The sequence below is a fragment of the Pyrus communis genome, chromosome 9, assembly GCF_963583255.1.
Source record: "Pyrus communis chromosome 9, drPyrComm1.1, whole genome shotgun sequence".
NCBI classification, from domain to species: Eukaryota; Viridiplantae; Streptophyta; class Magnoliopsida; order Rosales; family Rosaceae; genus Pyrus; species Pyrus communis.
Window position 1 is genome coordinate 18,388,646 of NC_084811.1, and position 15,998 is coordinate 18,404,643.

At 35.9% G+C, this 15,998-nt stretch overlaps 1 protein-coding gene across 5 annotated transcripts; it reads right to left on the reverse strand.

The window, feature by feature from the left end:
* Positions 1-1,852: 1,852 nt before the first annotated feature.
* Positions 1,853-15,406, reverse strand: LOC137745064 (stomatal closure-related actin-binding protein 3-like). 5 transcript variants are annotated; one of them, XM_068484938.1, is made up of 13 exons: positions 15,348-15,406; positions 11,451-11,773; positions 11,199-11,327; positions 9,697-9,789; positions 8,845-8,985; positions 7,775-7,843; positions 6,906-6,989; positions 5,495-5,675; positions 3,937-4,053; positions 3,679-3,737; positions 3,182-3,316; positions 2,423-2,572; positions 1,853-2,314 (listed from the first exon to the last, which is right to left on the reverse strand). In XM_068484938.1, exons 2-13 carry the CDS (start codon positions 11,733-11,735, stop codon positions 2,282-2,284), a joined length of 1,476 nt encoding a protein of 491 aa, XP_068341039.1. In that variant the 5' UTR covers positions 11,736-11,773; positions 15,348-15,406; the 3' UTR covers positions 1,853-2,281. The 5 variants fall into 5 exon arrangements, with proteins under 5 accessions (XP_068341039.1, XP_068341036.1, XP_068341035.1 ...); XM_068484935.1 differs by lacking the exon at positions 15,348-15,406 and adding an exon at positions 12,912-13,218 and having other exon boundaries at positions 11,451-11,753; XM_068484934.1 differs by lacking the exon at positions 15,348-15,406 and adding an exon at positions 12,912-13,218.
* Between the last annotated feature and the right edge of the window lie 592 nt (positions 15,407-15,998).

The window sequence follows — 15,998 nt, forward strand, 5'->3', positions numbered from 1 at the left end:
GCAAATAATGATGTTTACCATGCCAAATTGCAATTAAAAATTTTTAGAAAACTTTTAGAAGTTCATATTTTTTCTATTTTATTTTTTATTTTGGGGTAAGAATATTTAAGCATTGTATTAACCTGAACTGAAACCATCTTATTTATGGGATTAACTACAATACTTACATGTATTTAATATAATCATCTGAACGTCAGTTATATTCATGTAAATATATGTATTTAACACAATCACAATTTAACTATTGAGATGATGGTTGTACTAAATACATAAGTATTGTAGCCAAATCTCTCATCCATTTATCAAATTAAAATTTAAAGGGGATCATTATATGGAGTTTGGTAGACTTTCATATGGTTTTGATGGATTCTCATATTTAGGTGTATTCAATATATACTTTTAAGGAGTTAATGTCATCCTGTATGAATAGATACTTTTTATGACTTCTAAAAAGTCTATGAAAATCTTGTAAAATGTCACATCCCGGCTCCGGGGGGGGGGGGGGGGGGGGACCACTTCCCGAGCCTGCTCCACCACCGTAGCACGATATTGCGCTACTCGCTTAACTTCGAAGTTCCCACGGAACTCGAAGCCAATGAGTTCCCAAAAGGCCTCGTGCTAGGTAGGGATGGGAATATACATATAAGGATCACTCCCCTGGGCGATGTGGGATGTTACAATCCACCCCCCTTAGGGGCCCGACGTCCTCGTTGACACACACGCGATCAGGGTTAGGCTCTGATACCAATTTGTCACATCCCGGCCCGGGGCGGATCACTTCCCAAGCCCGCTCCACCACCGTAACACGATATTGTCTGCTTTGGGCACCCAGCACACCTTCACGGTTTTGTTTCTGGGAACTCACATGAGAACTTCCCAATGGGTCACCCATCCTGGGAGTGCTCTCGCGCTCTACTCGCTTAACTTTGGAGTTCTTACGGAATCCGAAGCCAGTGAACTCCCAAAAGGCCTCGCACTAGGTGGGGATGAGAATATACATATAAGGATCACTCCCCTGGGTGATGTGGGATGTCACATAAAAAGTCATAGATGTTGATGGATTGTAAGTGCTTTTATAGTAAGATTTTTTGTTATTGCAAATTCTACTTCTCCCTGTAAATTTGATGTATTTCATTGTCCCACTTTTAATGATGTTACTCCACCACCCACTTCCACCACCATGAGTATCCCTACTACCCACCGCCATCACTGTCTCCATCACTGCCACCACCGTCATTTCCATAAGCATCTTCACCACTCCATACCCGCCACTCCCACCACCACTACCACCATATTACCTCGACTACTACCATCTTGTTGTGACCATCACCACGAGCCCATCATCACCACCAATACCTTGTCATGGCCATCACCATTGTACCACAACCTCTTGAGATCACTTTTCTATCGTCGTCACCATCACCACTACCGCTACCTCTATTACTAACATCTTATATACCTTGCTCATCACCACTATCCTCGTGGCCAGCACCACCACCAAAGGGGGCGTTGGGGGTGTGCAAAAGGTACAATGGCATAGGGTCCCGAGACATTAGATTTTGTTTTTGGTCAGACTACATAATTACATTAAAATTACTGACAGAAGTCTCACAAACGCTTCAGATTTTATGTACAATTCAATCAAAGCCTACGTGAATTTATAGAGGTAGACGAAAATCCCCAAATCCATGTATTTATAACTCTGAAAATCCATCAAACGCTATATACAAATACTACGCCCCAACTCTCACGTTTTTTGGTTCCTTCCCGGCCCAGAAGTTCGCTTTTGGCGACTAGCTTCTATTCCACCAGGTTTTCGAGCTCAGGGGAAGGGAAGGGAAAGTTTTCGTCTAGTTAAGCTAATCCACTTTTTGAATCACATAAAGAGGTTCCTATCGGTCAACGAATTGGTTGTAAAATACACATCAAATTTAAAATTTAAAAGACTTTATTTTGGAAACGTCATTATGGTTATGATTTTCTTCCATCAGACATCCACAATTCTACATGTTTACAGAAGTAACAAAATCTTACAGTAAGTAAATCGAAATCAGTGACAAATGAACCAATTAATAATAAAACAAAAACTCGTTACAACAAATGATTAGGCAAACAAAAACACTGCCTAAAATGATGCAACCAAATTAGTGGAAGAACACCCCAATTACCATAACATACATTTTACTCTATCATCACACATACACACACACAATACATATTAATCACACTACACAACGCCATCGTACTCACATTTGCAAATCCTCACGTCAGCAGTCGTTTTCTACACTCTATCATCTGGTCCGGCAAGCATGATCTGCGTCCAAAAAACATCGTAACTGGAAAGAAAACGAAAAGCAGCATGCCGGGATATATCTAAAGGCACGGTATGACAGAATATGCAAACAAGTACAATGCTACGTACATTGCAATCAAGAGCATATTTCCTGGCAAGTATAATGGCTGCATTTCTTTCCCTCTCTGTTTCAAATGTCAGTACAAATGAGAGGCCCTTCCTTGCTTGCCAGAACAATGCCTTCGCCGCATTAGTAATATCACCTCTAACGCCACATAGCTATATAACAGGAAATATTAAAGTGTAAGAATGACTTATTTTGGGGCACCATAATAATTAACTCTGTTTTCCAAGAAATAATAGTATCGGGATTCAAAAGAATAGCTCAAGGACTCAGGTTGAAAGGGCAATAACTATTTCTTATAATTTGGAAGGGTGGTAAATGCTTCATAGGTTAGAGGGACATAAAAGCACAAGGGAATCAGAATTTTGTTTTGGGTATACAAGATGTTATACGAGGGACAATTCTGCAGAACTAGTATGCCGCTTCTTCGCTAATAGGAGGGATTTATCCAAGAAAGATAATGCTGGAATGGCTAACAATCCAGAAAGGAATCTATAACAGAATAATTACAGCCTAAAAACAAATTTTGTTTTGGGAAAGAAAAAATAAATAAATGCCCTTATTCCAACACCGACACCAAATTATTGATTACTCGAAGAAAAAAAAATGCTAGGTCCGCTTCTTTAAATAAGACGATGTTTTTATCTTTCATTAGGCTAATCTTCCCTTTTTTGGTTGCTTCGTGATAAATGAAAAGAAGGTTAAGGTTCCCTGTATCAGATTATGTTTAATTAGAACATAGATTCAAGTAGCTGCAAATGAACCTGCATTGAAGAGGAATAGTTTTCTCTCGACTTTGTAATCCATCCTCTACTGAGCTTCATCCTCATCTTCCCAACATGGAATGCATGAACAGAATGCGATGTATGGTCTTGTCCATTCATTTTTGAAATAACTACCTACAAACATCCAACATTAAACTAACTAAGAACTAAAGGTATTTCTGCAGACCGGTGTCCAGTTAAAATACCGCATGTTTCATTTCTTTCTGTTGTTTAAAATCAGTTGCAGTGAGAATTAAAGGTCAGCCACAACTATATAGTTGAAAGTCTATTCACAATTATTATAGTATGATCTTGTTTTTTCTTGAGGAGGCATACTGATTCGAGTATTATAATCACTGCCTAACACCTCTCCGAAGCAACAAGAATCATCAAGCAGATAAATTTGGTAGAAGGTGATAATCAAGCAATTTATCGCAACACGTAAAAATCATCAAGCACGTAAAATTGGGAGTTACAACAAAGAAGTAGGATCTTACATTAAATTCAGTGTTAGATTTTCGCAAAAGTGTGTCTACATAGCTTCCGATTCCTGCAGCTGTTAAAACTTAACTTAATCAAAATTTTATTCTCTCCTCTAAGATCAATCTAAGATAAACCATGGATAAGACACTATAAAGAGGAACATAACTCTGGAAATTTACTTTGATTACATGAAAGAAAAAATAAATAACACATCTAAAAGTTATATCAGCGGTAAGAAAGAAAATCATGGAGCATTTTATGGAAATACGAACCAGGATCAATAGGACCAGCAGTCATCAATATGACTCTTTGGTCATTGGAAATAATGTCTGCTTGTAGGATTCGTCCAACATCAAAGGGTTCTGGAGCATAAATAGACTTGTTGGCACCTGATGAGGTAGAAATTTGACCCGTATAAACATACGTAAAGGATTTTGGAGGACAAATTGATGATATAAAAGCCAATGTAGTAAGAAATGATAAAATAGGATTCATAGCACTTGATCAAATCCTTAAATTACACCACGTGTCTTGTTGTCACAAGCCATACCTGTGATATTTGGAATTGTCAGACTAAAATATCAGTTCATGTACTTATCTTAGTATGTATGCGTGCATGCACATACTTAGGCAGATGATCGTACATATTGAGCGTCAGGACAATGACATCAAAAGATATGTATAACAATATTTGGTGGAAGGAAATAAATCAATTATGATCTATATAATGAAAAAAATAATGGTAAAACACAACTAATAAACCAAATGCATGCTATAGCTGAAGAAAGTTGAGGTTCCACCGTAAAACCAATTGACAATAAGGGAGTAGCCCAATTTACTTATAAGCCCATGAAAGGTCTCATTCTCAACAATAGCTATGACTTTGCACGTCGGATCAGACAACTCCAGAAAACAATGATCACTGCACATGCAGGTCACCCAAAAATAAATATATCAAAGGGTAATGATTCAACAGGCCGCCACATTTGCTCATTCCTCTTCAGTTAGGTTTTATATGTGGTTTCATTCTATGGCTTTGACTTTGTCCGGCCCTTGTTCTTTTATCTTTTGTTTGTTTTTTTTTTGTTTGGTGAATCTTTTGTTTGTTTTTTGCTTCTTGATAATATGTTTTTATTTATTTTTAATAAATTTTACATGCGGCTAACTTGTATATATGACTCAAATACCTATAATAGTTTAAAAGAGAAACCATGTTTTTGGTGAACCAACCAACACCAAAACATCTAGCAAGGAAGTTACAATCTTTATCAACAAGTGTACTTACAACAGCATAAGCGTGTACAAATGAAAGCTGTTTAAGTTTCAATAATAGAGTGTGTGATACATCATACTAGTGGGAGTTGCGCAACCCCTTTCAATTTACAATTCCAAGAGAGCCTAAAGCAAAGGTTAAAGTGAAAAGTGAACAACAAAAACACATTGTGGAAGGTAAATATGTGAACTGGACATGGTGCATGTGTGCCGAATCAGTGACAATAATTACCCATTTTCTTGTTAGACTATCACTATACCCCCAAAGTGCTGTTAGGAAATGGACCAACAGTGTATATCAAGCTGATACCCTCCCTTCCCATGCAGTGTCATCGGAAGAAGGGCAGAGATGTGTGCAACATTGTCCTGCTCTGTTGACCCAGGACCTCCCACAATTAAAGCTCTAATAGACATATACCATGTTAGATCACCATTGTACCCCAAAGGTTTTTACTACAAGGGAATGGGCAAACGATGTATATTTAAGGCAAACAGGTATATCATTTCACTGAATCAAACAATATAGATGGAATTTGATGACATTGATTGAATGAATACCTGAAATAGCTTCATTCCTGCTACCATCCGATGAAACGCGGTACCATTGAATTGCACAGTTTGAAAGTTGTGGAGCATTTTCTGAGACAGGTTGGATTCGCAGATATGCACCTAGAGTTTCTGAACCATCTATAAGATATAAGCTAGATTTGTTTTCCTCCGCCCTCTTGTTCATTGCCAGCTGGTAAGAATAAGGAAATCAGGAGGGCAAGGAGTTATAAATTCTCACTTTCTGGAAGTTATATTAACAAAAGAAAGACTGTCCCAATGAAAATGAATCTCAAGTACAAAAAACAAATGAAAAGTTTAGCAATAAAACCCTTGATCTCAAAAGTAATGACAAAAAGAAAATAACCACTTGGAGATTTTTTTTTTTCCCCGCCATTCTTTCAAAGATCCAAGGCTCAAGACCAATCCTAGATTTAGAGAATTCTCCTACAAGGCTCATGAAGAGCAAAAGTTTACAGAAGCAGCTTGACTTCCATTGAATTTCTTGAAGGGTTCTTGCGATTTATACATCAAGCTCAAACAGCAATTAGGGTCACCCATTATGTGCAGGCAGCATAACGTTGGAATCTCCTCTAAGAGTCAGGATTCAATACCTATTTACGGAGTTCAATTTGGAGTTTTTTAATGATCAATTTAGTGAAGGTAGTTCAGGCTGTCTACTGTTATGCCAAACATCGCTCTTCCAACTTGAATTGCATGTGTTTTCTAAGAGCCCTTTGTCTTTTACCAAAGTGTCTTAGTAATTGTTCTTAGTTAATATTGTCTTGGGATGTCAAAGGTCATCTTTGCTTCGAAAAAACACTTATGAATGGATTTCAGTGTGGTGAGTTCCTTTAACTCTGTATCCCTCGATAATTTTGAGTGCTAAATATCTTTATCCCTAGTGAGCTTCTAGGGTGTTGAGTTTTGTGTTTGTTGTTTCCTCTACAAATTTTGCTATCAGTATGTGATGTAGTACAGAGTTGGGCAGCGGAATATAGATAGCTTAGTCGAAGCGAAAACACATAAAACTGACAATAAGATAAATCACTCCAAAGTTTGGTTTCGCATGAAAGAACTCCTTTCTCAAGAAAGGGGAAACATGAAATAAAACTAGGAAACTAATAATAAAACCCTGCTCCAAAATTTTAACCGAGTCCTAAAGGGATTTGGATTGTCTTCTTTCTCTTTTTAACTCTTCCAGCAATAAAACCAAAAAACTTGATATCCTCATCAGTGTGTTATTTGCAGCACATAATAGTGTGTCATTCAAGTTTCTTAAGATATAACTTTTAGAAATTTATTAAAACAAGGAACAAATGAACATGTCGTGCACACAAGAGCATTCGATTTATGGAGAAATAAAACTTAATTTAATTTAACTTCAAGAGAGGAAAGGTATATTTGAATACAATTTACTTACCTCTTTCTGAAGCTTCACTGAAACTATGCATTTCTCTCGTATCTGAGTTCGTAGTGCACGAAGCTCATGCTCCATGTCCATTACCTAAATGTGAAAGCTACCAAGAGTCAATGGCTACAAATTAATCTAATAATCCAACTGCTGGCATGACAAGAATAATATCACCTATCTTCATTAAAACTAGAATCGAAAGTTGAAAAAGTGAACCCTTACTATAGATGTTATAGAATGAATTAAAACTCCATCAATGGCACATAATATTAGAAACACAATTCACTTGAAATAATCAAATGTGCCAATTGAAAATTAAATGCTATTGATGTTGCGATGCGCACTGTTTAGTGAAGAGACATGTCCACCAGTTTAAATGGAGGAGAAAGACAGTTCAAATAATTAGTACAATATAGAAAAGTTGTAACACAATTTGATGATGAATGGAATTTTGAGCAGAACCTGAAAGAAATTTTAGTGGATGAGTTTGTCTTGCCTAATACTCCAAACATAAAGACATTTAGAAATTCAAAAGATATGACTGAATAGAGAAACGCATCATAGACTTCAAACATGACATAATTATCCAGACTCTCATTCTCTGACAAATCAAAGGTGCACTCCAAGTTCCATGATACCGAAAATTATTTAAAAAAAGAAGATTCTGTATGAAAGTTTCAACTTCAAAACGGTTGAATGAACTTCTTTTTGGTTTTTATTTTGTATTATATATTCCGTATCACAAAGATAGATTTTGGGCAATTAAATAAATAATCATTTGATACAGACCCCAAGTAAGGGTTTTCACACTCTACAAAGTCATTAGAAAACCATAAAACATGTATTAATAGATATCCAAGTTGAGAAAAACACAAAACCTTGCTTGGCTGATGCATTAACTTAATTCTCCTAGCTTCCTGAACCACCTCAACTAGTTCCTCCACATCCTAACATTAAAGAACCAAGAACATAAGTTACTTCCATGAACAATTTAAAAGGAAAAGAAATTGATTATTACGGTTCCATGATGAAACTCGCCATATGTATTCCAATCACTATGAGAAATCTAATGATAATATAATTATACAACAATAGAATACTGAAAAGATACATCACATGGTGAACTAGATAACAGATGCAGCGATTGAAGATGACCGTTTTGACTTGCTGATCAGAGATGAAACTAATTTAATTTCATCTAGCTCTATAAGTTTTATGAATAGTTAAATTCTGGGTCCCCAACACTTCAAATTCTGGCTCCATCCCTGAAAGCAGGAGTGCCTCAACGGTAGGTTGGGTTTGTTCTCTTACCTGGCATGGAAGGGGAGAAATGAGCAACCCCAAGCCTCAGGTTGAGGGTGAGTGCTAGCAATGTCTCACATAGCATGGGTACCTTGGGATGTGAGGTCTGTAAACATAATACTTACTTGTAAACCGATTCTCCATGAAGGTTTCTATGCATGGGAAGCTTAAGATGCATCTCACTGATTCTCGCCCCAATCTTAGTCATTCATATGATATAACAGCTAAACTGCTAGTCCTCGAGTGAAGTCCTCATTAGAGTGTGTTATATGTGTGTGCTTGCCTGTGCTTGTTCCTGTGTGCTTGTCCACCTAATTATAACCCCACTAAGCACCTTATTTGATCAAACAGCTAAGATGCAAGTATTCAAGTGAAGTTGAGCACATACACATCCTACAACATATGTTACAGATCTACAAAAGAATGATGATTCAAGATAAGAGAATCTAAGAATCCTGTGCTGCAAAAGCGAGAAAGTTCTTCGTTACTGTCCTCTCAGTCTCAAAAATGAAGTGGGACTGATCAAGTTAACATTTCACTCATAATTCTTCTGAAGCCAACTATCCTTGCAAAGCTTGACCATCATGTAAGAGGCAACAATTCTTTCCGGAACATAAAAGACTATGGTAAGAGAATTCACAGGAACCTGTTTTTTAGAAGCTTCGAAAGTTATGTCTTGTTCTTCAAGAGCCTCTCCAATTCTCTGTACTACTGCCCTCGCACTTTCAATTTCAGCACAAGCAAAAGATTTCTCTTGGTTAACCAACTTTTTAGCATCTTCAGATGCCTGCACATAATGCAAATAAAATAAGAATCAATTTTGTTCGTGCAAGATAACAAACTATACATAAGCTGCATCAGCAAGAAATATACCCCCAACCAAAAATCAGAAACATGCAGAAGGTGAATGGTTAATGAATCTGGCTAATTAGATACCATTTTATGGAGGCCATAAAATAACAATCCGTGAAAAGGAGTACCATCGGTGGTTATTTTTTAAATAAAGGAAAAATATCCAAGCATGCAGCCTCAGTATGGACCTCATTTGGTATAATCAGTTCTTCAGAAATCAGATATCATCTTATGTTAAAGTTTAGTGGCTATGATTCTTTAATATTTAGGCATTTTTTTCCAGAATTTTCTCAAGGCTCCGGCATTGTTTCAACTCTTATTAATTCGGGTTTTACTAATTTCCATTTTACATCAATTGGTACCAAAGTCATATGTTACTTGTGGATGATTTGTTCTTGATTGATAGTGGAGGTCAACCGAGATTTCCTGGTCCATCTCAACCTGCATCGGTATTATCTTTATTCATTTGAGCTTATCCAATACTAAGTACATAGTTGCATCTGAATGTCTGATTGTTGAATTTTAAGATGTAAAATTCAAACGCAAATTCGTGATGATGCTTCTGTTATCTGGAGTTGTTAAAAAGAATTCTTATATAAAGTATTTCCGCTAAAAGCCACATTCAAATCTAAAAAGGAATAACAACCTGTTTAAGAAAACTAGCCAGCTTTTTCACTTCAAACTTCTCCTGAATCAGTTCTCCTTCCTTTTGAGTCAACTTAACAGCTAAAGCTTCCACCTGCATGAAAGGATAGAGTTGGAGATATATTGGACATATTTGCATACACAATAAGAGGGCTTCTGAATTGCATACATTTAAATAATAAATAATATGAAAAGGTACCATGATAACAAAGAGGGCGGAATCACGAATAATTGCAGTGTTGCAAAATGTAAGATATCCATGAAAAAATAATGTAAAATGCCCTGGAAAGGCAGTGTCGCTAAATGTAATAATAAATAATATGAAAAGGTAACATGATAACAAAGAGGGCGGAATCACGAATAATTGCAGTATCACAAAATGTAAGATATCCATGAAAAATTAATGTAAAATGCCCTGGAAAGTCAGTGTCTCCATCAGGAATTATTGATAAATATAAACAGTCCACATAAGCAATTTTAATTTTGATAGTCAGTATGTACCATTACTCAATTAGGCATAATTTCATTAGTCCAATTTCTTTTTCGTTTAGGGGTTGGCATGGTTTTTAAGTTTTAGTACCCCTGCCATTCTGGTAAACAATAACATACACTTTAAAATCGAGAGAACGTCAGGATCTTTTAATATCTAACCCACAAACACGGTACGAATGAAAATCATGTGATTTTGAAGGATTACACAATGTATTTTAAGATGCCTTAATAACAAAGCCCTGAACAAGGATCTTGTCATACATTTTTTACGATTTCTGTGGGATACTTCTGCACTCGGTTAAATAATATTTACTACCAAGCAGGTTAAGTATTCGCATGGATCCTTACTGCCTATATTGTCATCCATGTGTTCTGAGATTTGAACAACGAAGTACTGTATAACCTGGGCATTAAAAAACAAGTTGACAATGCACACATCCAGGTCCACCCATAAGTATTTTAGGCATAAAATCATAATACCATTCATCACTTAATCCCCGTACGGAATTCTATGTGTTCCGCATACATTAAGAACCCAATTACTTGATATAAAGTAATTGTCAAGGACGATAGCCAAGAAATAATTTTTGTTGCAGTTGAACAACATGGTTTATGTAATTATCAGAAGGATATGTCAGATCAAAAAGGACATAAGAATGGCAATTGCAAATGAGAAGTGGCCTGGGCTCAGGGAAATATTATATTGAACGCTAGATTGAGCTGTTCAGACTCCAGAGGACAGAAAAACTACATGATCTATGGATCATTTTTCACGAATGTGTTTTTCTGATAGTGCTTTTAGAGAAAAACATTAACATTTCTAAGGATCATTTTTCATATTTTAGGAATGAAAAACCTGTGACTAGACTATACTATTTTAGGATCTTCATTCCATATATAAACTACTTTTCCTAGTTAAATTGATGCTACATGCGAGCCCAACTATTTATTTAAGCTGAGAAATTCAATCAAAAACTGAAACTAATGAGGAGATAGCCGTAGAAAACTAACCATAGAAATAGCTTTCTCCACATCCTCCTTATTTCGCCCTGCCAAGCGCCCTCTCAAATGTTCCAATGCATCTCTAAGCTTCTTCAAAAGAACATGTCCCTCCAAAGAAGCCACTTCTCTAAGCTTTGCCTGAATTCCCAAAAGAGTGCCATTCATTCGTTATGTACTCTCCTAAATGTTAAGGCTCTTCCTAGAAAAGAAGTAATAAGATAACAAAGTCTTGTAAATAACATAAATGAAGGAGTTGGAAACCTCTTCAGATAATTTAGCGGCAGCAACCAAGTTCTTGTCAAATTTACTGGCAAGGTCACGAACTGAAAGACGTTTATGCTGTTCTAACAAATGGGTAGTTTCCTGTTCAACTACCTCTTTCACAGTCGGACCGTCACTATTCTCCTTGGGCTCTTCCAGTATCTGATTATCAGGTCCTAATTTATACTTAGGAAAACCATCAGAGATGAAGCTCACATCAGCTGAAACTGACAGAACTCCCTCAGTTGGGATCTCCTCTTCAAATGCAGGACTTATCTTTGTCATTGGTTCAGATTTGAATCTCTGCGGAAGCAAAAACAAGACTGATCAAGCATTAGACCATTATCCCATTGTTTTCAAGAATCCAGGTCACAAAAAGGTCAATACAACAACAACAACAACAACAACAACGCCTTATCCCACTAAGTGGGGTCAACTATATGAATCCTAGAACGTCACTGCACTTAGATTTGTGCCATGTCTTTCCCAATAAGGTTAACACTAAAAAAACAACAGTAAATTAAAAGTTTTCTCGCAATTTAATGAAACCCGAATTTTTCTTTAATAAAATCAACATTACTCCAGGCGCATACAGAAGAGTTGACCATGTGTTAAGAAGAACAAAAAGGAAACATAAGTACATAATTCATGTCACTAAAGGGTTGATTTACAGATTTTGAACTGAGTTCTGAAGAAGCAACTACTTTTTCCTTTTTCTTAATCTGTTTACTGTAAATCAAACCACACAGATCACTCCGAATGTTATGAGAAGGAAACAAACCGAAAACTCTGAGACGACATGGAATTTTTACCCAGCATTTATCTCAGATACACCTGTTCTTCTTAGTTATTCACTAACTAGAAGTAAAAATAAAAAAATATAAATTAAATCCTCAAATGAGTAGGACATGGATTAGCATCTGAAATGACAAAACCCAGAATCATTTGATCCTTCCCAGTACCACCAACTTGTAATTTCCACTAGATAAATCCCAAACAAGGAAATTAAAGAGAAATAATTAAAATAAAAAATAATGTTAATTAAATTTTGCAACAATCCCTCCCATATATAATAAAGCTCAGTCCAGAAATGGGATCAGAAACTCCAGAACAACATGGGATCAGAAGCTCCAGAACAAGCAAGTATTCCTTTACCAAGGTGGTGAAAATGAGTTGAGCCTTGCAAGACGGTGGGTTTGATTAATCTAACATCCAATCTTATAAAATCTACGACAAAAGAAAAAAACAAAACTCCAGAACAAGTAAAAAACAAAGCCACAATATATAACTGATGATAATGATACATTTACATTCCCTCCCACCTAATTAAATTAATTAGCAGAAACTTCTTCAAACTTTGAATGAATCAGCCCAGAAAAACAACAGAAAACAAGGAAAATAAAGTAAATAAATGCAGAGACTAATTAATTAATAAAAAAAGAGTAAATTAAACGTACTTACAGATGATTTTAAGACCAAAAAACAAAGAAATATGCAAATGCTGTGCCTGTGATGCTCGACTTTTTAACTTCCCTACGATTTGTGTAATGTAGTATTGTGTGGGAGGAGCGGAGGGGACACGAACAGAAGCGAGCGACCGATTGAGAAACAACAACAGCAGCAGCAGCAGCTAAAGGAAGATGAAGAAGAAGAATCTAACAAGTGATCATCATCATGTGCTTTACTTTTGAAAAAGCAAAAACTGGAAAAGAAAAGAAAAGAAAAGCAAAGCTTTGCTATGTTTACTGACAGCGTGTCTGTCCTTTAACTCTCTCTCCTCACTCCAACATGCCAAACATGACACAGGTTTGCCGAATACTAAGTAGATTGAATTTTGTGTAGTGTTATTGACACTTCAAAAATCTCATTTTATTCTTCTTATAAGTGTATTTTTCTTTCCCAATATAGAAAGTTTAGAGTGTAGAATGAGATTTTTAAAGTGCTAATAACAATTCCATAATTTTTTTAAAATTAAATGATATGTTATCAATAAGAAATCAGCATATTAATCAATATTTAATTAATAATTCAATCATCTACAGCTAAATCATTTAATTTGTAAATTTAATTTAAAAATTTTAATTTCTTTAGCATTACTCTTATATATGACTTATCGTGTTAATAATAAAAAAAAAATGAAATCCTACCATAAAAGTTGTTGTCTAACAAGGCAACAACTACCTGATGAATGATAATCATTTGTTTTGTTATATTTCTTTTTCTTTTACCCCCTCTTCATCATTCTAATTTCTCACTCTGTCAAAAAGCGACCCCTTTTTGCATGCCCCATCTTCACGCGCTGCCCCCACCCACTGACTCAGGTCCCACCCCATCGCAGGCCTATCTACTTACACTCCTGTCTCTCAACTGTAGGGAGCGCGTCATACTTTGCGCGTGGGAGTCGTCGAATTCCTCCGTATGGAAAGTATTTGGCAGGGTGGGGTGGTGTGGTGTGGGGCGGCACGTGCTCACTGGTTGGTTAGCTGATGGGATGGTCTCTCTTTAGATGGAACCCACCAACTTAAACGTCCACGATGATCCATCCATCCATGTCTATTTATACACTAAGATCACGGCATACATACTGCTTAGTTGAGGGGATTGGTTGGTCTCATCGATCAAACCGTTAGGTTCCAATAAAATAAAATAATGAATCATCACGAAGTGACTCAGTGATTAAAAGCAGCAGACAATCATCACTCAATTAAGATCAAAATAATCAAAATAGGTATTTATTCAAAACTCATTTAATTCATCCTCATCAAATCTTTCCCACAAGGTAACCTCTAAATATTCATTCATTAATTACTTAAATTAACTAATTGATTTTCTAATTAATTTCCTATTTGATTGCAATATTATCTTGCACTTACTCCCTAAAACCACCAAATCTAGCCTGTTCCCACCTCTTCAAAGGGGGCGGCCACACCCCTATAAATATCATTCCATTTCTCTAAAAATCTAAGTTCAACACTTGCAAAATTCTTCAAATTCTCTAAATATTTTTCCCTCAAATTCTAACTTTGGTATCGGAGGTTCTTCTGCCAAAGCCCCCCCTAATTCATCGTGGGCGCGAGAAACTCTTGGTCTTGACCAAAGGTGTTAATTGTTTTGTAGGTGCAATTTTGTACAAGAAGAAGGTGGAAATTTGCATCCACAAATTGGTGTTTTCATTAAGAGTCTTGATCAAACGCTTATAGAAGACTCTCGCATTCAAGATTTTTCGTTTTCTTGTTAATTTGTTAGATTTTTCATACGTTTTTATTCTTGAAATTTTTTGTAAAAAATTCTTTGATAAAACATAAAAAAAAAAGTACAATGACAAGAGATTTGGAAACCTCAACGAATGGAAATTCCAATGTTCAAGGATTAGGACCCAGAATCATTTGATCCTTCCCAGTACCACCAACTTGTAATTTCTACTAGATAAATCCCAAACAAGGAAATTAAAAGAAATAATTAAAATAAAAAATAATGCTAATTAAATTTTATAACAATCCCTCCCATATATAATAAAGCTCAGTCCAGAAATGGGATCAGAAACTCCAGAACAACATGGGATCAGAAACTCCAGAACAAGCAAGTATTCCTTTACCAAGGTGATGAAAATGAGTTGAGCTTTGCAAGACGGTGGGTTTGATTAATCTAACATCCAATCTTATAAAATCTATGACGAGAAAAAAAAAACTCCAGAACAAGTAAAAAACAAAGCCATAATATATAACTGATGATAATGATACATTTACATTCCCTCCCACCTAATTAAATTAATTAGCAGAAACTTCTTCAAACTTTGAATGAATCAGCCCAGAAAAACAATAGAAAACAAGGAAAATAAAGTAAATAAATGCAGAGACTAATTAATTAATAAAAAAAGAGTAAATTAAACGTACTTACAGATGATTTTAAGACCAAAAAACAAAGAAATATGCAAATGATGTGCCTGTGATGCTCGACTTTTTAACTTCCCTATGATTTGTGTAATGTAGTAATGTGTGGAAGGAGAGGAGGGGACACGAACAGAAGCGAGCGACCGATTGAGAAACAACAACAGCAGCAGCAGCAGCTAAAAGAAGATGAAGAAGAAGAATCTAGCAAGTGATCATCATCAACTAAAACAAAACACACGAAAAAGAAACAAAAAGAAACAACGGGGGATTAGCAAAGTTGCTAATCCCCGGCAACGGCGCTAAAAATTTGATGTGATAAATAATAGCACTCAAATTAAACCTTCTTATTGACAATTGTAGTAAAGATGTAAGTAGGGATCGTTCTAGGCCGGAGATTAGAAGGGATTGCTAATCTACTAAAAACTGACTCAAAGATACAAAACTAGGCTTGAAAATACTTAAATAAACTCAGACTCTTAACTAGACTTATATGACTCAAAACAAACTAAAAAGACTCAAAACAGCACAAAACAATCAAATAGACTCAAAACAGACTATAGGACTTACTTTGGACGAAAATTGAATTGATTTTGACTTAAAACACTTAAAAACACACAATATGACAGATTCTCGCTAATTTGTCAGTTACAAACTTCTT

Bases quoted from the DNA above. Each gene is read 5' to 3' on its own strand.
- LOC137745064 (XM_068484938.1), bottom strand. From the start codon at position 11,735: ATGACAAAGATAAGTCCTGCATTTGAAGAGGAGATCCCAACTGAGGGA. The intron at 6,990-7,774 runs GTTTTGTGTTTT...TTTCACATTTAG, and splicing joins TAATGCATCAGCCAAGCAAG to GTAATGGACATGGAGCATGA. The intron at 5,676-6,905 runs GTAAGTAAATTG...TATTCTTACCAG, and splicing joins CAGTGAAGCTTCAGAAAGAG to CTGGCAATGAACAAGAGGGC.